This window comes from Tiliqua scincoides, chromosome 7 (assembly GCF_035046505.1).
Source record: "Tiliqua scincoides isolate rTilSci1 chromosome 7, rTilSci1.hap2, whole genome shotgun sequence".
NCBI classification, from domain to species: Eukaryota; Metazoa; Chordata; class Lepidosauria; order Squamata; family Scincidae; genus Tiliqua; species Tiliqua scincoides.
Genome location: NC_089827.1, coordinates 40,736,485 through 40,759,647, shown reverse-complemented (window position 1 = coordinate 40,759,647; position 23,163 = coordinate 40,736,485). Strand labels below are relative to the sequence as shown.

Below are 23,163 nucleotides of genomic sequence, written 5' to 3'. Positions count from 1 at the left end.
GGTCATGACACAACTTCTGGTGGGTCCTGACAGATTCTCATTCTAAAAAGTGGGTCCTAGTGCTGAAAGTCTGAGAACCAATGCTGTACAACAATCATGTTTTTCTCACATGTCTTTAAGAACACACTGCTGTGTTTGGTTTTTACGTTTAAGACAGACTATTGCAAAGTAAATGAATACAGCAGGTGGCACTAAGCCTTCAGCAATGGGTGACAGTGGGAGGCAGGCCTGAGGCAGTGATAATTGATATGAGAAATAAGGTGTTATAAGCATTTTAATCTGTGAAATGTTCGAGGGTATTATTGTGTGTTACAGGTTCTGTTCTCTTTAGGGTTTCCTTTCTCTAGGGCAATGGTTCTCAAACTTTTAGCACTGGAACCCATTTTTTAGAATGAGAATCTGTCAGGACCCGCTGGAAGGTGATGTCATGACTGGAAGTGACATCATCAAGTAGGAAAATTTTTAACAATCCTAGGCTGTAATTCTATGCTCATTTACCCAGGAGTAAGTTCCATTTACTAGCATTGTTAAAAGAATATACATAGTAACTTGTTAAAAGCACAGATCTGTAACATTTCCCCAGAGTCACATACCATGGTAGCATCAAGTCTAACATATCAAAACATAACATATCCTTAGTAAGCTTATGTTATGTTTGTTATGTTATGTTATGTTATGTTATGTTATGTTATGTTAAGGCTGTTAGAATTGCAGCCTGGATCTCTCACATAAAGGGCAAGTTGATAAATCAGTTCCTGGCTTTTAAATATCCTTCCAGTGTGCAGGGTGGAAGTCACCACACTTGCAGGCACTCTGTGCACAAATGCACTAGCATCCGCATACAGGAGCATATAGAGCCAGTCTCCCAGTGGTCTGGCAATGCAATTAAGGCTGTGATCCTATGTACCCTTACTTGGGAGCAGTCCCACTGAATTCAGTGATTCGTACTTCTGAATAGACATGCATTGCATGTGACGGTTTCAGCATCCCAAAGACTGTTTGTGGGTGCAGAGGTGCTGAAGACTAAATTCTTATTTATATTTTGTTTTCAGTCTTTTGCAAGCAGGTGCTTTGCCATAAATGGCCCTTTGGACTGAGACTCGAAGTGCAATCCTATGCATGTCTACTCAGAAGCAAGCCCCACTGTCTTCAATGAGACTTACTCCCAGGAGTAAGTCTCATTGAGACTTGTGTATAGGATTGCAACCTCAGTTTATGGAGAACTGGAGGTCTGGACACATGCTCCTAGAAAGGTGATCTGAAAGGGGCCCAGATCACCATCTTCATTCCATCCTCATTCAGGGCGAACCTATACTGTGGACTCCAACAAGCAACTGCACCGCCTCCCAAATGCAAATACTGCTCCTCTAAAATCCCCCTGTTCCTGTTACTTGCGAAAGCAGGTTGCATTGCAACCGTTGCATCCTGGTCGTTGTAGTCTACACGCCTCCCAGAACATGTCACTTGATCCTGCTGCAGAACTGTGCTTGCGCACAAAACTACAATGCCCATAAGGCTGCATTGGGTGCTTGAAGGCAAAGCAAGGAAGTCATTGCGGCAGCTCAGAGAGGAGCCATGGCAGAGAATGTTGCCTTTGCTGCTTGGGTGGCCAGCTGAATGATAGGCTTTGGTACTCCAGACTGGGAGAGAGGCAGGCAACTAACAAGTTCCTGGGTGTCAAGGTTGTATATACTGCAGCACTCACACAGCTCAGGATAATGGTAGCAGCACTTCCACTTCCTGGGTTGTGCAATTCTTTGGGAGCCTTCTGCTTGGTGCTTGAGAATAGTGCAAAATAGTGCAAATAGTGCAAACGTGTTTGAGTAGCAAAGTTGATTTTTCCTTCCCTTCCTTTCTAGCTGGCATTTTGATTGCAATGGGGACAATCCTGCTTGTGAATAAACAAAATTAATAGTGTTTTTTTTTTTTAAAGTCTCCAAAGCCAGTGAATCTAATATTGTGTATAGGAACTCCTATCAGGCACTGGAGGAGTTTGCAGCCACATTGCATAACTGAGCTGGGAGTGTTGATTTGGGAGCTTGTCTTCCAAGGATGATGAGGAACGATTTACCTGTGGCATTTGCTGGGCTCAGCGGGGCAGGCAGCATTTTAAGGAGCAGCGAGCCTGTCTCTCTGTCTCCTGTGGCATCCCGGGCAGCCTCCCTGTTGGAGGAAGCTTTGGATCTGCTGGTGATGCATTTGGACTTTGCTGCTGCTTTAGACAGGTGCGAGAAGGGCTTCGAGAGCCTCCTGGAGGATCCTGACAATGAAGATTCCAACAGGTATGTCCTGAACTTAATGGGGGGGGGAGTGCATTCCTAAGAACCACTTTATGTTTCTTTATTATTATTCTCCCTTTGAGTTAGTGGCAGAAGAATAAGGTCTGGATATTTTTTGGAGACCAGGAGTCAGTAAATGCAAAAGTCCGGCATTTCTCAAACTGTGAGTTGCAACCCAATTTCTCCAGGGTCCTGCAGAGCCTCCAATGAAAACAAGGGTGATGGAAAGATCAAATAACTGATTGCCTCAAGCTCTGAGGCTATTCAGAAATCACATAGCTGCTAACTGCCTTGTAAAGAGCTGAGCTCCTGCAGTTTGCAAACTTGTGTAAATATAGGGAGATAAATGTTTGAGTGTCTGTTCTGGTGTGCTTTCCCCCCCCCCAAGTCTGTCAATTACAGGTAGTGGGGGCAGTTGAAGGCAGGGTAACTAAGGATGCAATCCTAACCCCCTATGTCAGTGTTTTCCACCACTGGCATAGCAGTACCAATAGGACATGTGCTGTGTCCTGAGTTGGGTGTCACTCTCAGAGACCTCCTCAAAGTAAGGGAATATTTGTTCCCTTACCTCAGAGCTTCATTGCCCTTATGTCAGTACTGGAAAGCCCCTTTCCAGCGAAAGGGATTGCGCCCTAAGCCCCTCAAGCCTTGAGGCTATTCATTAGGGCTGCCTCATTATGAGAAATGGTTCAAGGTTTTTTTTACAAATAAATAAATAAGTTTCTTGTAAATAAATATATTATTTCTTTCTAGATTACCTTTTTTTAAAAGTCCTGTCAAGCAAGGTGGGTCCCGATAGAATGTCATTTAAAAAAGTGGGTCCTGGTGCTGAAAAGTTTGAGAAACACTGCAGTTGTCTAAGCGTGTAGATTCCAGGTAGGAGGACAAGAAGAGGCTTGCTGTCTAAGTTAAACTCCCCCCCAAAATGTAGTTTTTCTCTGGGCTGCACTGCAGAGCCCAGTCTGCCCATTGTGCTGCCCAGAGAGAGTAATTTCAGTCTGCCACTTTTGCCCACTTGCTTGCCCTTTCTTTTTTGCAGCACAGTGGGGAGGACAGGGCCAACTGGGAGGAGCAGGAGGATGAGGGGCCCACCAGTGGTGTGTTGCCAAGGGTCCCTGTAACAGACTATGCCACCTTCCCAACCCCATCTGAGGAGAGGGGATAAAAAAATTTCAGCAAGTTCGCGACACAGAAACTGAGCTTACAACACTGCACCTAAGAGCTATGGGCAGAAAGTAATTTTCTTTCTGGTAATGAAAGGGAGATGGAGTTCTAGCTGAATTGTCCTCCAGGTTGGAATGGTGCTTGCAGGAATTTCATTACTCACACATGTAAAAAAAAAGTTCTCATTTGGTGTGTTTCCTTTACTGAACCAGCTCTGAAGAACTAAAATGCTCCTTGTGCGTGGTGGGCATCCAGGCCCTGGCAGAGATGAATCGATGGAGAGAAGTCCTCCCTTGGATACTTCGATACTATCAGAACCCTGAATGTTTGCCTCCTAAAGTCCTGGAGCTATGGTGAGTTTCCCTCTTTTATGTAGGCCTAGTTCTCAGCGAGGGAGTCAACCTCTTCAGCCTGCCATTGGAGGCAGGGCTGGCATAAGGAGTTGGTGGCATTGGGTCTGGGTCTCTCAGAAGGGCTCACTTCTGATTCCTAAGATCACCTCTTTGCCTATAGCCTTCATGTGGTGGCAGCAGCAGCCAAGTGGCTCTCTCAAGACCCACCCAGGTAGGAGGGGCCCATTTGAGGAACCCTAAAATCTGGCCCTGACCCTGGCTTGGGGTTTTCCATGATTGTAGACTTATCTATACAAAAAAATTTCCTCCACATACAAACTAGCATGTCAGTGAACAGGATTGTCTCCTAACTTGCTTGTTTTTTATATGTTCTGCGTTCTATGCTTTGAATAGGGGAGCACCTAATCATAAGAGTATCAGTTTGAAGTCTAAAGTGGTACAGCCCAGATACAGGTTTACCTGTGAATTAGGCCTGCATCTTCCACATGAATGTTGCTTAAATGGGGCATGAGCTGACTTCTGTCTTTCATGACCTTCCTTTGTTAGAACCACCATAATCCCCCAGCGTGTTTTAAATTTACTAAACAATAGTATCTTGTATGATCTCTTAATAGCTGAGACAGAACTACACCGTATGAAGCTATCCTAAGCACACATTTTTGTTCAAGAGCATTGGAAATGTTAAAACTGGATTAGGTTCAGTTCCACTTAGTTTAGCATAGATGGGAGGCAGTTCACCATGATCATTGAGTCATGGCCTACTGACACCTGACTTGCATCACCCTCTTGGAACAGTCTATGTCTGTGATGTTTCATGTGTTTGGAAGGGAAGAAGGCTGGTTTTGAATAACTGAGGGCCCAATCCTATCCAATTTTCCAGCACCTGTGCAGCCGCAATACAGCCACAAGGTAAGGGAACAAAAGTTCCCATACCTTAAGGAAGCCTCTGTGACTGCTGCCCCACCACTAGATACAGTGCATGCCCCATTGGCACAGCAGCACTGGCACTGGAAAATTGGCTGCGATTAGGCCCTAAGATTTTGCCCAGGAGAGTAGATATAGCTCTACTGTTCTGAAGGACTTATCCTCTTTAGAGCATCTCTGGGAGAAATGGTAGAATTTCAGAGGTAATTTTATATAAAATTGCATATAAAATTACCTTGCAAAATGCAAGTAATGACTGGGGACATCAGAACCATACAACCCTCACCAACTATGTGATTACTAAGATATTGTTTATTTTATCGCTGTATCATATTTCCCTTTTCTCCCTAGAGCTCAGGGTGGTATACACAAGGATATCCCTATGAGGCAGGTTAAGCAAAGAGAGTGTGATTTGCCCAAAGCTAGCTAATGAGCTTATAGCGCAATCCTATCTTGAGCTGGAACAGGCCAGGAGGCCTGTGCTGTATCCAGCACAAGATAGGGGCCCAAAGCAGCTCAGCCGGAGGTAAGGGGAAACTCTTCCCCTTACCCCCAGGTAAGCCATTGCATCTCCGATGGGTCTCCTCAAACTTGCTCCACCTCAGGAGGTGGCATATGTCCAAGGAGAGCAGAGCGGCTTGCAGCCATTCCACGCTGCTTGGGAATGGGGGCTAGGATCCAGCGTATCTGCCAGGTCTCAGCCCCACCTCCTGCTCCCCACCTGCCTGCCCCCAGGACCACCCTCCCCCAACCCCAGAACGCCTCCCTCCTGCCTCCTCCCCACCCACCCCAGACCCTTGTGTCAGCTGAGCTCAGCCGACGCAACCCTCCCTGTCAGAGTCAGCACAGAGGCTGGATTTAGCCTCCGCAGGCTGTGCGCATCCCTGCGCATGCCCAGCCGACTCTAGAGGAAGTGCAGACACGCTTGCACTGGCATAAGGGTGAGCTAGGATTGCACCCTTAGTGGTTGACTCAAGAATGTGATCCCAAGCTTCTCCATCCAAGTCCAAAACTGGATCCATTGGCTTTCTGAATGCAAATGCAACTGTATTATTATATAATAAGTGGTGGATTTTCCCCTCCCTAGTCTCCTCCTACATAGCCAAGTGAAAGAACCTCATGTGATGCTGGAAGTTGGAGGTGACTGGCTGAAGAATGCAACCAATCAGCACCTGCCTAGTTACAGCTTGTTGTTTCAGCTGCATCTGTTCTACGTGCTCTTGCCTCTCGGGCACTTTGCAGAAGCAGAGGAACTGGTCCAAGGCTGCCAGGCGTTGACTAAGCAGCAGCAGACAGAAGCATGTGGGAACATTAGGGAGAAGAAGCATCAGTGGTTGCAACGGGAGAAGGAGCGTCTGATCCCCGAGAAGCAGCCGGCTGTGACATGGAAGAAGCGGTTGGGTAGCCTTCTTTTGAACTGTGTGGCTTATCTTGCAGTGGAAACAGTGGTTGTCTGACCATACCCATATTCTTGTCTAACTTGTGATGATTTATGTGTGCTTTAACAGTATCTGCCCCTCAAAATCTCCCATCTGTGAACCTGATCCTCACTAACAAAAAGATAGCGGAGGTGAGGCAAGTAGCAAGAAATACACAGAAACAAATGTATATACAATTCAAAGAGCTCCAGAGAGTCAGCCTTCTAGTGTTTCCGTCCTGCCTGTTAGCATTGTTTGTTCTGTGATAGCTTGTTCTAGAAGATCCTCGGTCCAAGATTCCATTTGCACTGTGACTTCTTTATCTGCCATACCAGTCCTTAAGATCCACAGGATGCAATCCTAATCAATTTTCCAGCACTGACCTAGCTGCAATTGCACCTCAAGGTAAGGTAACAAACATGCCATTACTTTGAGGAGGCCTCCTTGTCTGCCTCCCCACTGCAGGATGCAGTGCATGCCACATTAGCACAGCTATGTCAGTGCTGGAAAGTTGGTTAGGATTGCGCCTATAGTCTTATTGATGCTGCAGTCTCTCATGTAAATGGAATGTGTCTGAGGATTAAATTGCAGGCTGAGAACTTTGAAATTTGTTACTCCATTTATCACCAGAATGGGCCACACAGCTCACAATATATGGGGCATATCCATGTTCTTAAATGAAGTCTTTTGTGTGCACATGTGCATATACCCTGCCACCACCCTCCTGCTGCCCACAGTAGAGTAGACTCATTAGCAATGTATGTTGAAGTTTGGCTTAATTTTTTCCCCATTCTATAGTTTTCCCCATTCTATAGTTCTTGAACTGCTCAACTTCCTAGAATGTCTCTTATCCTGCACATTTCCATTATGCCAGGTCACATACAAATGAATGCCTCCCCCTCCCCAAAGTTATCAGGAATGCAGTTTGGCCCTTAGAGCCCTTCCAGACACCGTGGTTGTTGTGTGGGAACTGCTCAGCCATCCATCATACCTTGTGTGTGATTCGGATAAAGCTCCTGCCCTCCAGGAGGAGCTATTCTCCAGAGCTGAAATAGCTAAATGAAGCCACAGGGAAATGGGACCTTTGTGACTGTGATAAAAGTGCATACCGAGGATGGGGACATTGTCTAGACTGCACGCCAGAAATGAGTGATGATTGTGCAGTTTGAGGAAGGGGCCATAGTTCATAGTACAGCCCCTGTTTCCATGCAAGAGGGCGCTGCTGTGTCAGTACAGATAACCCTGAACTGGATGGACTAGCATAAGGCAGTTTCTTAATATTCATTCATACATCACATGTGACAACTATGGTATCAGTTCTGAAAGTGTGTAAGAATTAAGTGTGACCTTTATAAAGTATTGTCTGGAAGGCTGTGTTCCCCCTAAGCTGTGTGGCCTTGCAGCTCAAAACTGAGCTTTTTGGAGGTCGGCAACCTGGAGGTTGGGGATACTGAATGGTGTCATTGCTGAGTGTCCAGAGATGCTCACTATGCAGTTATGGAAGGGTTCTGCAAAGCGGCACAGAAAATAAGGGGAACACTGGTAGAATGACCCTGAAAAGCTACTTTTGATAAATCCTTTTTCCTCTCTCTCTTAGGTGATAGCTCCTCATGTGATTTTTTTTTTCCCCTCTTGTATTGTAGGCCCAGTGTCCCAAAAGATGTTGACCATGTTGGCCCAGCTGAGTAGAGCACTGGGATCTTTAGCAAGCCAACTCTATTCCATTCCCTACAAAAGGATTCTCTTGGCTGCTTTCATGTTGTTTATCATCGTGGTAAAACTTGACCCAGGTATGAGAGAGCAAAACTTCTGGGTGTTACAGGCTAGAACCTCTAACATAGAGAGAAGTAGTAACACAGGGCTTGGAAAGAGGGGAGTGGTTACTGGAATGCAGATAGAGTGGGCTGGGGTAGTGTAAACCGCTTTGGGAATTTCTTGTTGAAAATCGGTATATAAATACTGTTAATAATAATAATAGTGATGCTTGACCAGGACTGGGATTCAAGCTCTCTTCAAGCAACACAAGTTGCTGGGCAGGCCTGGGCTATTTGAAGCAGAGCGACAAAAAGCAAGCAGGAGCAAGGAGAGATGGGGCACAGGCCTGAGAATGGTAACTAAAACCACAGCCCAAGATGCAAACTTCTTGAGGCTCCCTCCCTACGTCCCTCTTACCTTTTCTGCAAGAAACATGCCTAATTGTTAAAGAAGAGATCGGAAGGTAAGGGGCTGAGGCGGGGCACACGAAGAACTGTAGATACCTGAAACTGTGGATACTGGATCTGCAGATACAGGGGGATGCCTGTATTCCATTTTCAGGAAGTTTGTTCTACATAGGAAATATTCTAGTATGTGATAACACACACCTCCCCCAATGCAGTCTGAAGTGGTATGGTCCACTCTGCCACCTTGGGCATCTCCCACTGTTCAGATGATACTTTTGTGCCTGGACTGGTTGGCATCCTTCAGTCTCGGAAGACTATGGTGTTACGCTCTGAATGGTGGTTCTGGAACAGAGTGTCCTCTCCAGTGCACGAAGCCTGGGTAAAGTAGGCATGGAGGATAGGCTGTTACCCATGCAGCAAATCCCCCCTCTCCACGTCGCTGAAATGGTCCAATGGAAAGGCAGAGGCCAATACGGTTGGTTGCAGCGGCGTCGCAGGAGTTGCCAGAACGTGACTGTGTTCAGCCATGAACTGCCTCAGGGACTCCGGCTCCGGATTTTGCCTCGAAGCCTTTTCCATAACTGAAGCCTTTTCCATAACTGGATGTAGCCACAAGGCAGTGGAGGTTTGGGATCAGAGTTTTCCTTCTCTCATATGAGCTGTCTTCCCAGGCTGACGAGTCCCATCTACCTGGTGGCTGTTTAGTCGCCTCTTACGACAAGTACACTGGACTGGTTCCACATGATTCTGCCATCTCTCCTGAAGCTAAGGCTTTTTTGCTTCATTGCATGGAGGAACAGTTTGTTGAAACTGTCCTCCCTGCCCTTGAACAATCTGGCTGTAACACCAAAGCTTGAGGGGAAGGGTCATGCATCTGTGGGTTCAGGCAGATATCAGAGTATAATCCAAACCAGCCCTCTGTTGGTTGTGTAAACTGGACCCAAGTTGCTACAAATGGGCAAATTTAGTTGGTGAAACTGTGAAGGGGTAAAAGTGGGAAAAATATCTTTTCACGTCACAGAGAGGTTCCAGCTGTGTCAGGAGATTATTTTAGCTACACAAGAACTGCTGAAGGTCAGAGAAGGAATATGTGAGAGGAATATGTGATAAATATAGGCTGCAATCCTAACCCCACTTTCCTGAGAGTAAGTCCCATTGAACAAAATAGGACTTACTTCTGAGTAGACCTGGATAGGATTGTGCCCATAGTTGGTAACCTTGAGTATTGGTATAGCTGGAGAAGATAACTAATTTTTTTCTGTTCTATTTCCCAGCATCTCCCACCTCCCTGCCCTTCCTCTACAGGCTAATTCAGCTTTTCCATCAAATCCGATTAGCTGTACTTCCAGTTCAAGACTAAATGGCTTTCCTGTCCTCTGTGTGATGAAGCAATACTGTTTGGAGAGTCCTCAAATAAGCACAGGCCCATGAAGATGACCCTCTGATTGAAGGAGAGGGTTCTCAAGGACTTAGAATCGGGTCAGATGATAATATACAAGTTGAAAAACGCATCAAATTTTTTTTCCTTCAAGTTGCAGTCCTTGAGGAATTGGTTATTGCATATGGGCTCCTTTTCCTCCTGTTGGAATCTGGCTGCAAAGGTTGTGCTCCTAAAACCTACAAGCACATTTGATTTTGATCAATGAAGCTTACTTCCAAGCAGATGCTTTTGGGAATGGGCTGTTAGAAGGCTCCTCTTTCTGTAGTTTTTGATACTCCTGATACAATCCCATCTCCTAAAAGATGTCGCGTGTTCTCTCTCCAGGAGGAGTGGTGGTGGTTCCTGGCTCTGTGGCTCATCCTGGTGTATAGTTGTCAGGATCTTCTCTCTCTTGTTCATCATGAAGACTTTCATTTACTGAAGTTTTGGGAACTAGCAGAGAGAGAGAGAGTTTCTGTTTTGTTTTGGCAATACGTTTCCACTTGTACAGGGAACGAAAGATGGTGCTTTTAGTCATGCTTTCAGTTCTGCCAGGTTTTCTTGGCATGGAGATGAAGTGATGAGTCAAGCTTCACTTTCCTGATTTTTGTTTGTCACACGCAGCTGATTGGGAATAGGGAAGAAAATATGACAGCCCTAGCAACTGCCTACAAATTAGTAGCACCCAAGCCACCCAACAGTGTGGCCTGTGTCTGGTGTATTGCTGAAATAGTTTTAATCAGCATGTTAGCTGGCTTCTTTTTAAAACTGGCTTGGTAAAATTACCCCCTTATCCCACTCAGCTTGCAAAGATGTTATAATTTTTAAATTGACATTTTAGAACCATTGTATATAATGTAAATATTAAATGTACTTTAAGTTTAAAAAAGTGTTCAAGTGTAAACACTACCAACTTTTGTGATTTATGTTGTCCAGTAAAATACATCTGTCACCCTTGTCAAGGGAGGACAATTCAGTAGTGGTGACATAGTGTCTGGGGGTTGGTGATGCTGTGTCCTCACACTGGGGTTATCAGAACTGCCAAGGTGTTAAATAGAAAGCTGAAATGGTGTGTGCGTTCGTGTTCAAAGGTGCTTGATTGACAAGTGGATGTTTTTGCACTTCTCGCCCAAATTGAGAATGTGAATGTACCTGCAGCCAGCACTCCAACAGGTAAAGCAAGCTCCACCACAGATGGATTGCAACAGTGTGGAAGTTCAGCCTTCAGTTCAGGGAAGAAAGCTTTGGAATGGCAGCATGCAACAGAATGGATTGTGCCGAGTATGGTGGTTTCATGTATTGTAACAAATTATTGGAAGGGAGGATTTTCAGGAGCAACCAGAAATGCATTTATATTTGCAGAATGTAGATTTATATTTCCTAGTGGGAACTAAACCTAGGGTTTATGGTTTTTCCCCTTCACCCACTAGTAGGGAGCCATGGTTTGTCTGTTGAGCTAGAAGTGGGGAGACATAAGAATATAAAGAGAGCCCTGCTGGATCAGGAGAAGGGCTCATCTAGTCCCATTTCCTGTATCTCACAGTGGCCCCACAAACAGGGAGCACTCAAGGCAACATGATATATCCTGTTGTCACTCCCTTGCATCTGGCAGTGAAGAATAGGCTACCTCTAAAACCCAGAGGTTGCATACAGTCATCTGTGAGGGACTTTTCTTGCATAAATCTCCAATCCCCTTTTAAAGGCATCTAGGTCAAGTTTCATCACAACATCCTGTTGCAAGGCGTCCCAGTCGCTGGGTGAAGACATTGAAGCCCCAGTTCAAATACCTGCTTGACCACAAAGCTTCCTGGGGAAGTTTTGGTAGCTTACCTCACCTCACAGATTGTTGTATGGATAAAAAAATTCAGTGGATACCAAATTATTGGAAAAAGAGCTTTAAAGACCCACTTCCTGGTTTCTTACTCCTCCATTGCTCCTAATGGAATAATTTCATTCCATTAGATCAGGGGTGTCAAACATAAGGCCCGGGGGCCGGATGCGGCCTACAGAAGCTTTTTATCTGGCCCTCGGGCTCTCAGCTGCTGAACAGAACTGAGGTGTCACTGCTGAAAGAGTGGCCTGCATGATAACACAGGCCAACACACATTTTGCTTCCTTAAATGTTACACCAGTTCCTGGGTATATTTGGGGTCCTGATTCCAAAAATGGCATCCATTTTGTCCTATCACATCTAGTTTTGGAGTTATGGCATAGCCTCATTAGTGAATGGTTCAAGCAGCTTCCTCATGAGGAAGCCTACACCATGGCTTCCTCATGAGGAAGCTGCTTGAACCATTCACTAATGAGGCTATACTATATCTCCAAAACTAGATGTGATAGGGCAAAACAAATGCCATTTTTGGAATCGGCACCCAAAATTCATATCAAACCACCATAAAGTTTGGAAATTTTTTTTACTGACCCTCAATTTTGTAGGCCTGTGTAATTGTGCTCTCCCATATCTTGAAATATGATCAAGATTTGTGTATCTCCCGTCATTAGCAGCTAATGAGTTCCTACACGAGAACAGAGTGCTTCTTTCTGGTATAGCATCTATACCAGTGCATTCTGGGGTGAGAATGGAGGAGCAAGAAACCTGGAAGTGGGTCTTTAAGGTTATCTTTAACCCAAGAAGCTTGCAACTAGTGCAATTTAACAGCACAATGGTAGGAAATTGGATTTGGGTGCTTTTTTAGCTTGTTACAAGGTATTGAAATGTGGACCCTGGTATCTGTGGTGAGTCAAATCAGTGAATACCAAATCAGTGAATATCAAGGCATTACCTTTTTTTATTTATCCTTGACCACAGGGAGACCCACACATTTACTTATGATACACTACTGTAGTGGTTGCCTCTTTTCTCTGTCACAAACATTGTGCTGACAGGGAAGAGCAAAGCATCCTGGTACTTTGCCAGCTACATTTGTCTCTTCCTCACACTTTTAAAAATGGATTTGGAGAAGAAAAAAAAAACAATGGTACCATTCATCAAATAATGCAGATTTGTTCAATTATGGAATACCAATCACAATGTTTTTATCTAACGCAGGGGTGCCCAAACCCTGGCCCTGGGGCCACTTGTGGCCCTCGAGGCCTCTCATTGTGGCCCTCAGGGAGCTCCCAGTCTCCAATTAGCCTCTGGCCCTCCGGAGATTTGTTGGAGCCCACACTGGCCCGGCATAACTGCTCTCAGCGTGAGGGCGACTGTTTGACCTCTCGCGTGAGCTGTGGGATAAGGGCTCCCTCCACTGCTTGTTGTTTCATGTCTGTGATGCAGTAGTGGCAGCAAAGGAAAGGCCAGCCTTGCTTTGTGCCTTTTATAGGCGTTGAGCTATTGCAAGACCTTCATTCATTCATATAAGTTCATCTTTAATATATTCATTTATGTAAACTTATGTAAACTTATTCAAATTTTAAATGCAAATTAATTCTTTTCCCCCCCAGTCCCCGACAGTGTCAGAGAGATGATGTGGCCCTCCTGCCAAAAACTTTGGACACCCCTGATCTAACCCAAAGTTATCAGCACTATCAAAAAGAGATTTCAAATAGTATCAACATATTGCTATTGATTATTGCATCTGAACCAGGTCCATTAGATGTTTGCGGAACAATAATCCAAGGTTCTAATCGGCTGAATGCATTTCTAGATGCTTGTCCCAACTGTGAAGCTGAGGAAATTCAACCCTATAGGAACAGAGATGTTTGATGGTTTGCACTGCTGAAGTCTGGTTGTGTTTAATGTTTAACTCTTGGTTACATATTCTACATGTGTGTGCAGTGGTGTGAAACTCACCTGCACTGAGGCTATCGTGTCTCCTTGTACTGTACAGCTGGGTCAGTCACCAGATGGGCAATAGGATGGAATGTTGGAGTGCATCTGATTCTGCAGAGCCTGCTTTATATAGCCCAGTCAAATGATACAGCTGGTCCCTGAACCCTTCTGCTTCAGATTTCTATGTCTGAGTTCTCACCAGTGTAGAAATGAAAGTCCTCCCTGCACAGAGGCAACTAATTTGTGGGAGATGAATTCATCTTGGCTTGCTAATTTGCTGTGTGACTGGAGGGGTTCTTCCCCACATCCACTATGAGAGAAACTCTCAAAGAAGCAAAGCTTTGCTGGCAGCCTGACACAACAGAGTTCAGGAAACATTTTACCTTCATTTCTGTTCTAAAAAATAAAAATAAAATAAGCCCAAGAGGGAGAAGATTCCCTAATTATTGAGGGCTCTGTATGGCCCCAGCAACTTCTCCCTCCCCGATTATGTAGGAACGTAAATGGGCAGGGAGGGGGGAAGTTGCTAAGGGGAATTATGACCTCCTTCCTCCCTGCATTGTGATGTTCCAAGACACTGCCTAGAGCTGGGGTGCAGGTCCTGGGCTACTTGGCACCAGGCTACTTAGAGCAAGACAGCAGTGACAACATCCACAGCTGCTGTTGCTACTCAGGAAGGGACATTAACATCACTGGAAGAACCATGGTAAGGAGAGAAGCTAGAATTCTCCCCTCCAGTGAAGGCACCCAAGTCTCCACCAGGAGAGAAGACTTCCTTTGCCACCCACTGTGCTGTGGCCTAGACAACAGAATCGGGCAGCTTGAGAATCTAGAATGGATGGGGAGGGAGAGGATGGTGGAATACCCATGGCTGAAGGCCAGGAGCTGCATGGCTGGCCAGGGAATGAACTTACTATTATTAATACTAATACTGTATTTGGTGCTTTGCAGTGCACAAAAAGACAGGGCTTCTGCTCTAAAGCATTCCAATCTAGAAACCAGTGCGAGGGTGATGACAGGCACTTGAGGTGGAGTGTACAGGGGGAGACCATGGTATTATTTCTGTTACACATACACTATTCAGCACATACAAAGGTCTACTTGTGCACTTTACACAAAGGCAAACTAGTGGGTGCCACTGTTATGCCTGTTGGCATGTAACGTACATGGCCCTCAGGGCTTTCGTCTTACCCAGCCAGGAAGGCAACCCACTCTGCAACTGCACAAGGGCACCTGTTCCAAGGTGACTGTTTTTTCATTGAAAACAGATGATGTGGAGGAGGGACTGAGCCCAGATCAGTCCAGGCATAAATGCGCATGGCTCACTGAATGGTAATTATTTCTCAGCAGGTATGTGGTGCTTTCAGTGTTCAAAGTGCTTTTGCACCACCTGTTCCAAGTAATCTTTATAACAACCCTGTAGGTATGTCAGTAACATTATGTCCCTGATGTGGATGGGGAAAGGAGGCTGAGAGAGAATGAGCTGCCTAAGGCCACCTTGACAGTTCATGGCAGGGGCTTGCTATTTCCTGGGGAGGGAAACTATCATTGGCATATAATCTTGTCCGGACATCATTTTCAAATCAGGCTAGCTGTATATCGGGGTCCTCAGATGAGTAATAGACCTGATGATTTGTGTTACTGGAGACATATCCTAAAGGAATAATGTATATGCTTGGATATTAGGGTTTAACGTACATGATGCAGCTGTTTGATGGGCACAAGAATGAATGCATTTGATACAAGACTGTGAGGTGTGCACTCCTATCTTACTCGGTTCTCTGTTCTGTAGCGTGAGTGCATTTCTATCCACATTGGCCAAGCTGGGGTTCAGATTGGCAACGCATGCTGGGAACTCTTCTGTTTGGAACATGGAATCCGGCCAGATGGCACCTTTGGTGAACATACTGCCACAAGCAGCGATGACTCCTTTGCTACGTTCTTCAGAGAAACAGGGACTGGGAAGCATGTGCCACGAGCAATCATGGTTGATTTGGAGCAAACTGTAGTAGGTGAGTCTGTAGCTAAGACAAGTGAAAGGAAGGAGACTGCTGTCTTATGTGGCAGGGCTGGGTTTGTCTGAAAATTAGTGCTACTGCTGTCACTCGTGCTTTAGTTGTAATCTTGGTTTGCTTGAGAAATAAAATTCAAAATGATTTGAAGGCTGCTTTAGGAGAGCCTTGATTTTCCAAGTGTGAAGTAGTGCTCCCAAGAGAATCCCAAGGAGAGGTGAAGTGTACTCAGTGATCAAGTTCACTCTATGTCTTGCTTGGGCCAAAAGACACAGTGGCATTGCCATCTTTTTCTCTGGCAGACTTCTTTTGCTTTTTACTGTTTCATTACAGGTGGACATTTAAGAAATAAAGCTGATCCTGACATTAAGTGGGGAATCATCACCTGATACTTTTTGCCATGCAGTTGTTAAAGCCCAGAAAACCTGCCAGGAGAAAAAAACAGAGGCAAACTCAGAACAGAATGCCAATGCACCATTTCCTAATCAGTGCAATTGAGAAGCTGTGTGCTGAGATTCACTGGGGACAACTTTTAACACTACAGTTCAAAGTACTGAGTTTAATACTGAAAACATATTGGACAATAAATTGTCTTCTGTACACTACTGAGGTCTTCTCCCCTTTTGTTCTGTTACAGTAGCGATTTTCAACTTTTTTCATTTCATGGCACACAAAGAGCTAAAATTGTCAAGGCACATCATCGGTTTTTTGACAATTGATAAGGCACACCATACTGTTGGTGGGGGGCTCACATCCCCCAATGGTCCTACTGATAAATGACCCTCCCCCAAGTTCCCGGGGCGCACTGCAGACCATTTGTGGCACACCAGTGTGCCATGGCCCAGCTCAATTGTCTTTGGCTTGGGACTGGTGTTTTTTTTGATATGCTTTTCAAGATTTTGTTTGTATTCTTAAAATGTAGCAAGCTGCCTTAAGAGCCTGGATGGATGGATGACCGACTACTGTCCAAGCATTATGAGCCCCCAAGGATTATTTCCAGGCCAGGAAAGACTAGTTCTAGTCACGCCTCTGAAATGTGAATCGCGTGATACTAAACTCATTAACGACAAACTCAAGCACAGATGGGCTTTGAGATTTTTGTTTGGCACATACAGACTGGGCCCCCCGAAGTACAGAAGATTCCTAAATTGCCATGCTTCTTGTTGGAGATCTCAGAGGTTATTTTTGGTTTGTTTTGCAGATGAAGTACGAGCTGGCACTTACCGTAAGCTTTTTCATCCAGAGCAGTTGATAACTGGCAAGGAAGATGCAGCCAATAACTATGCTCGTGGTCACTATACTATTGGGAAAGATAGGATTGAGATTGTATTGGATCGAATTCGGAAACTGGTAAGGGTCAGTTATATTATCATTGTAAACTAGATATATATTACAACAAAATACATCACATTGCAACAAAAAAAGGTTCAGGCAACATAGCAGAAGAATTTTAAAAATCTGGACAACTGATGGAGAAGGTTTGTAATAACTGTGGGGTTTCTACTATTCTACAGGTGTGTATTTTTCATGTGGGGTAACCGCCACATGGGACTCTGGTGCCTTTAACAGGTATGCAGAAGAGGGAATTTCAGCAGTTGCAGTTTTTCTCACTCCTGCATGACAAATAAGCTTCTCAGTTGAAAAAGATGGGAAGGCTTGATTTGAAATCCCTGCATGACTTTGAATACGGCTTGTGGCTTTGAGGAAATCACTTTCCCATAAGCCCCATGCAGATATTTGTAGTCTCTGGCTAACAAATGCATGGAGGAGAGGTTCCTCTGTTGGTCCCCATCCCTGCTTCTGACTCCCCTGCATTCTTCCAAAGGACTGACAAGACTCTATGTGCATAGAGGTTGTAGAAGCATTGGCTGTCTCTGTACATTCAGGAAAAGGGAGGGGTGTCCCTGATTGCGTGGACAGAGCCTGAGTATGTTTTGTTGTATGTGCACAGTCTCTGTTAAGACTTGTTTGGATGGAGATCAGGGACAGGCCTATGCAGTCCTATTTTCTGTTTCCATTGATTTGACTATTGAATACCTTATTTTTTATTGATTTGCAACTCCTTTCACATCTGTGGGGCATGAGCCACATATGAGATTTAACTCTGTCAGTTTTTATAATAAATTTGCATTTGTGGATCTGTTAATCTGTATTTATTCATGTCACACATAAACAAATAAAAACACATTCCCTCTGATTCCCTGAGAAGGTTTTAAATTTAAAGAATTACATAAATGCCTGATGCCCACCAGGCTTAGTCTCCCAGGTGATTGCCTGCCACTAAATCCAGGCATTACCTGGGAATAGTCTGCAAGTTGAGCAGATATGGGCCTGGTCAATGCTGGATGGGAGACTACCGAGGACCCTATATATGTCACCTCCTTGGCCCCTGAATTTCCACCTAAGTATTACATTTGGTCAACAACCAAAGTATCTGACCTTCTTGGAGTGCCCCTTCGCAAGGAGGGCTTTTACATTAGCTCGCTGCAATGTGTTGCCTTCTAAAGACCTACTTGGCAGGTTTAGAAATGCCCCAAAGGAAGAACGAGTCTGTAACTGTGGCCTTAGAGAGGTAGACTCTCTTTTACACATTGTTTTGCACTGTGTTGGCAATCAAGTGCCCAGAGATCAGTACCTTCTCCCATTATTAAGAACTAAAAAAGGTCTTTCTGAGAATGTTTGCCTACAATTTTTGTTAGCGGGAGATTCTAAACTCGTGACCCTTCCAGTTGCGAAATTTTTACACCTGAGTAACTTGAAGAGGGCTAATCTGTTGGTCCTAAGCAACCTGGAGTTACCGCGCAAGTAAATTGTTGTGTTTTAACCTTTATCTTTATTTGCTTTTAACATATATTTATATATTGGATTGTTTAGAGATATTATGTGTTAATTTTTATGCCTAATAAAGGTTTGATTGATTGATTGTCACCTCCTTGGTGGAAGAAGAGTGTGGATAAACTCTTGCTGGTTAACTAGGGATTCTTATCCCTATTACTGACAATATGTATGAACCCAAGGTGGTGCTCTGGATTAATGCAGAATAGAAAAATGATCTCACAAAGGTAGCCCCAGGACAGTGGTGTACTCAGGGGGTGCAAGGGGGGCAAAAGCCCCAGGTGCTGTGCTTGAGAGGGGGCGGTGCTGCAACCCCCCTCACCCCCCAGGCATGCCACTAACCACGCTGAGTGTGGCTGCAGGAGCACAGTCAGCGCAGTTCCATGCCGATCTGAGAGCCGCCCTCCTTTAAAGGGGAGGAGAGGGGGCAGCCCTCTGATCAGTGGGGTACTACACTGAGTGGCTATGCGCCTGCAGCCACTCTTGGTGCAGTTCCCAGCTACGTCTGAGGGCCACCCCCCTCCAGAGACAGTCCTGGGCTTTTCCCCACCTCTGTCTTTGCCCCCCCCCAGCTTGATCCAGAAGTAATTGTGGTGACATCATAATCACCGCAATTACTTCCATGTGGCTGCCTCCTCTGTTCCCCCCTTGAGAAATAGGGGGATTTTTCTCCCATTTCAGAGGAGACGCACACCGCTTTGGTGGCTCCATCAGAGTGCTTTGGGAGCACTAGAAGCAGCTCCAAAACACTCCAATGGCACTATTTGCAGTGATGTCACCACAGTTGCTTCTGGGTCAGGGCAGTGGGCAGTAAAGTCAGAGGTGGCCCCAGGCGGGGAAAAACCCAGGCTGTATCTTTGAAAAAAAAGCAAAACAAAATCATGAATCTAATAGTATAGCCCACCTCTCTTTTTGCAAACTAATTTCTAATTATAGTTTCCTTGTTCAGGCTGACGCCTGCTGTGGGCTACAAGGATTCCTGATTTTCCACAGCTTTGGTGGGGGCACAGGCTCTGGCTTCTCCTCCTTATTGATGGAACACCTGTCTGTGGATTATGGCAAGAAGTCCAAGCTGGAGTTTGCCATCTACCCAGCCCCCCAGGTTTCCACAGCAGTGGTGGAGCCCTACAATTCTATCTTGACCACCCACACTACTTTGGAGCATTCCGACTGTGCCTTCATGGTGGACAATGAAGCCATCTACGACATCTGCCGTCATAATTTGGACATTGAGCATCCCACTTACACCAACCTGAACCATCTCATCAGCCAGATTGTCTCCTCCATCACTGCTTCTTTGCGCTTTGAAGGTGCTCTCAATGTGGACCTGACTGAGTTCCAGACCAACTTGGTGCCCTACCCTCGCATCCACTTCCCTTTGGTGACCTATGCACCTATCATCTCCTCTGAGAAAGCCTACCACGAGCAGCTCTCTGTGGCTGAAATCACCAGTTCCTGCTTTGAGCCCAACAATCAGATGGTGAAATGTGACCCCCGCCACGGGAAGTACATGGCCTGCTGCATGCTATACCGTGGTGATGTGGTGCCCAAGGACGTCAATGTAGCCATCGCTGCTATCAAGACCAAGAGAACAATCCAGTTTGTGGACTGGTGTCCAACTGGCTTTAAGGTGAGGCAGGATATACGCATTTTTCTTTCTGACACAATGGAACATTGACCTGACTTCCTGGTCTGTGCATTCTGTGAATGCAAGACTGAATGGAAAATTATAAAATTGGCAATATTGTTCTTGTTAGATTTATGTGGACATGCATCCGTGCATGCTTCATGATAAAATTAGATGTTATCCTTTTGAGATTTGGCAGCCTTCTCTTACTAGCTTCTTCTTTTTTTGATCAATAGCCACACTCTTGCCATCTTCTTGTATCCATAGGCCTGTTTTCCAAACCCTCCAACACCAGTGATTTTCTTTCAGCCTATTGTGAGTTGGTCATGCAATGGTGCTGTCAGGTGTTAGGTTTGCGGCATGCACTAAAGTCAGACCCTGGCAGTGTCAAGGATAAGGCACAGAGTGCAGGTCAGGTCCCAGAGCAGGCAGAGAGGTAGCCAGGGGGCCAGTAGCAAATGTTGACGTTTCTGGGAGTGGGGCAAGCCAAAGAAAGTTCATATTCAAGCTGAGGCAGATGGTTGGGCTCCTGAAGGTGGCAGTCAAGGTGGGCAGGGAGGGGCATGGCATGGCATAACAGGGAGACTTTGTGGTTGTTTATTGTGATGAATTCTTGAGAGGAGGAACCAAGCCTGAAGCTACAAGGCCAGCCATGTTCCTATTGGTTCTCTATATCATGTGGCCTGTCTGGGAAGATGATCAGAAATGTCCTTGCTAACTTTCATCAGTGTGGGGCTACAGTACAACATACACTCTGCCCAGGAGCTGTCCCAGTGGCACAAGGGCTCCTGCAGGTCCTAGTTTGAGTCAAAAAGTCCCTACTGACACCTTAAATAGATGCCCAAACTCCATCTCACATCAACTCAGCATGATGGGCTAAAGTGAACACAGACAGACAAACTGAAACTTCAGCTTTATCTACCAGAAAAATGTGTGCTAATTGGTCCCCTTTACCATTCCACAAGACTGAAAGACAAGGACACATCATCGCTATTTTTTTTTCTTAACACATATTACATATCCACATTAGGAGGGGGCTGTACCTCACAACTTTTTTCGATTGTTGGCTTCCCTGCAAGGCTGGGAAAGGCTGCAGAGAAAGCAGAAGTATTGTGGTTTCCTTCTCCAAACAGTGTTAGCAAAGGAGCCTTTGGCTTTCTATTCTTGCCATTCTTTGGCTATTCTTTCTATTCTTTGGCTTTCTATTCTTGTCAACTCGGAGCATAAAACCGATTCTGTGATGCTCACATTGTCTTCAAGGCAAGCAATGCAAGCCACCTGATTTCTAAGCCGGAAAATAGAAATGATGCAACATGGCTAGCCTGGGTCCCTTGCCACAGGCAGGTGCAGAATGGGAGATGAGAGCAAGACTTTATTGATTTCACTGAAGCTGGTTTGAAGAGAGATCTAGGCACTTCCCAACATTCTGCAACTGGAGAAGTGATTCAGAGGGTTTGGAGTGTATATGAAACAGGTCCGACATCAATAGGGAATTCTCTTGGGTAAGGCCAGGATCTCAGTGACCCAGAAAAGTACATGGTCAATGCCTGCTCTTGAGCCTCCAAGGGAAGATTGGTCCTGGCCACCAATTTGCTGCAGGTCAACTTCCCCCCCCCCCCCCCAACAAGGCTGACATCAGGAGAGTTGGGAGAAAAGCATTGCCAGCTCTCAGTCTGTAGCCCTGAGAGCAGGGCCTAGGAGAGGGAGGTAAAGGGTGTAGTTTGTACCCAGGCCCAGGGTCAAAAGGGGGGCCCAGGAGCTCAAGGAGGGGGCCCAGAAATTTCCTGGGATCTGACATTTTCCTATCTACTCAGACCCGTACGGGATGCTGGGGACACTACTAATGCCACATGGGTGGGTAGACCTGGGCTCCAAAGGCTTTTCCAGCTGTCTCTACCCTCCCCTCACCCTGCCTCACCCCTCCCTGCCCCTATTCTGCTCACCCATCACCACCCTCCCCTGCTCTGTTTCACTCCCTCCTTTGCAAAGGGGCCCAAAAGAAACTTTGTACCCCCTAATAAAATTCCTCTCAGAGGCCCTACCTGAGAGAGAAGGACAAAAGCACGGTCTTCATCACTGCTGCCCAGGTAGAGCTACCTGGGAGGGCTCACTTGTAGAGGAGAGGCCCTCAGGACACTTTACTGAATGTCCCCTCAAACCTGGAGCTGGCTTTTATAATGAACACTGCAGTTTCTGAATTTCTTTGAAGATAAAGGGTACATATATACACTGTTATTTACTATTGCATTCTTAGTTTGATGCATTTTGTGTTCAGTTTCAGGTGACCCACCTAACCTAGAAAGTACCACCATGGGATACCACTGTGGGGACCAAAAAAGATTAGACTCACTTAACATTGCAGGCCTTATTGATACTTCTAGTCTAAAAGTGAGCAGCTTTTCCACTCTCACAGCTAATGCAAAGTATAGAGGGGTTTCAACACTGAAATGCATAGAGTGACACACCTTATGGCCACTGAGAATCATGAACAAAATCTGGATGTTCAAACCGCATTTCCCTTTAGTCGTTCTATCTCTATTGTCAAAGGTTAACGTTGTTTGTAGAGACACCACTTTTTAATTTGCTTTCCTTTTCCATTCCAACCCAGGTTGGCATCAATTACCAGCCCCCTACTGTAACTCCCGGAGGAGACCTCGCCCAAGTGCAGAGGGCGGTCTGCATGCTCAGCAACACCACAGCCATAGCGGAAGCCTGGTCACGGCTCAACCACAAATTCGACCTTATGTTTGCCAAGAGAGCATTTGTGCACTGGTATGTTGGAGAAGGGATGGAAGAAGGGGAGTTCGTAGAGGCTCGAGAAGACCTGTCTGCACTGGAGAAGGACTATGAGGAAGTGGCAACTGACTCTTTTGAGACATTACAGCTCAGCGAGGAAATTTAGAATACAGTTTGCTCATCTCTGGCCCCAAACTATGTCTCTCTCTCTTTTACATTTGTAGGCTTTTTTAAGTGCTGTATTTTGTGAACAGTTAGTGTCAGAATTCAGGCCTATGATGGGTCTTGAACTGGTGATCTGAGGCATGCCGGGCAGAAATTCAGACTATTTGTCACCACCAACAGCTTCTGACCAAAGGAGCTAACTGCAGGTGGAGCCGTCCAAGGGCACCTCCTTGCACCAATAGGGTCAGGTGATACTCTTGGACTCTTCAGAGCTTCTGGATCAGGCTATCTCACCA

At 45.6% G+C, this 23,163-nt stretch overlaps 2 protein-coding genes across 3 annotated transcripts; both read left to right on the top strand.

Annotated features, from left to right (window-relative positions):
- Window positions 1–1,552: 1,552 nt before the first annotated feature.
- Window positions 1,553–10,757, top strand: PEX26 (peroxisomal biogenesis factor 26). Of its 2 annotated transcripts, none has more exons than XM_066633685.1 (5): window positions 1,553–1,682; window positions 3,656–3,796; window positions 5,808–6,121; window positions 7,782–7,928; window positions 9,575–10,757. In XM_066633685.1, exons 1-5 carry the CDS (start codon window positions 1,618–1,620, stop codon window positions 9,658–9,660), a joined length of 753 nt encoding a protein of 250 aa, XP_066489782.1. In that variant the 5' UTR covers window positions 1,553–1,617; the 3' UTR covers window positions 9,661–10,757. The 2 variants fall into 2 exon arrangements, with proteins under 2 accessions (XP_066489782.1, XP_066489780.1); XM_066633683.1 differs by having other exon boundaries at window positions 1,606–2,282.
- Window positions 10,758–15,294: 4,537 nt separating this feature from the next.
- Window positions 15,295–22,898, top strand: LOC136657634 (tubulin alpha-8 chain-like). Its single transcript, XM_066634602.1, has 4 exons — window positions 15,295–15,504; window positions 16,706–16,854; window positions 19,289–19,969; window positions 22,575–22,898. Exons 1-4 carry the CDS (start codon window positions 15,477–15,479, stop codon window positions 22,866–22,868), a joined length of 1,152 nt encoding a protein of 383 aa, XP_066490699.1. The 5' UTR covers window positions 15,295–15,476; the 3' UTR covers window positions 22,869–22,898.
- The last annotated feature ends 265 nt before the right edge of the window (window positions 22,899–23,163 follow it).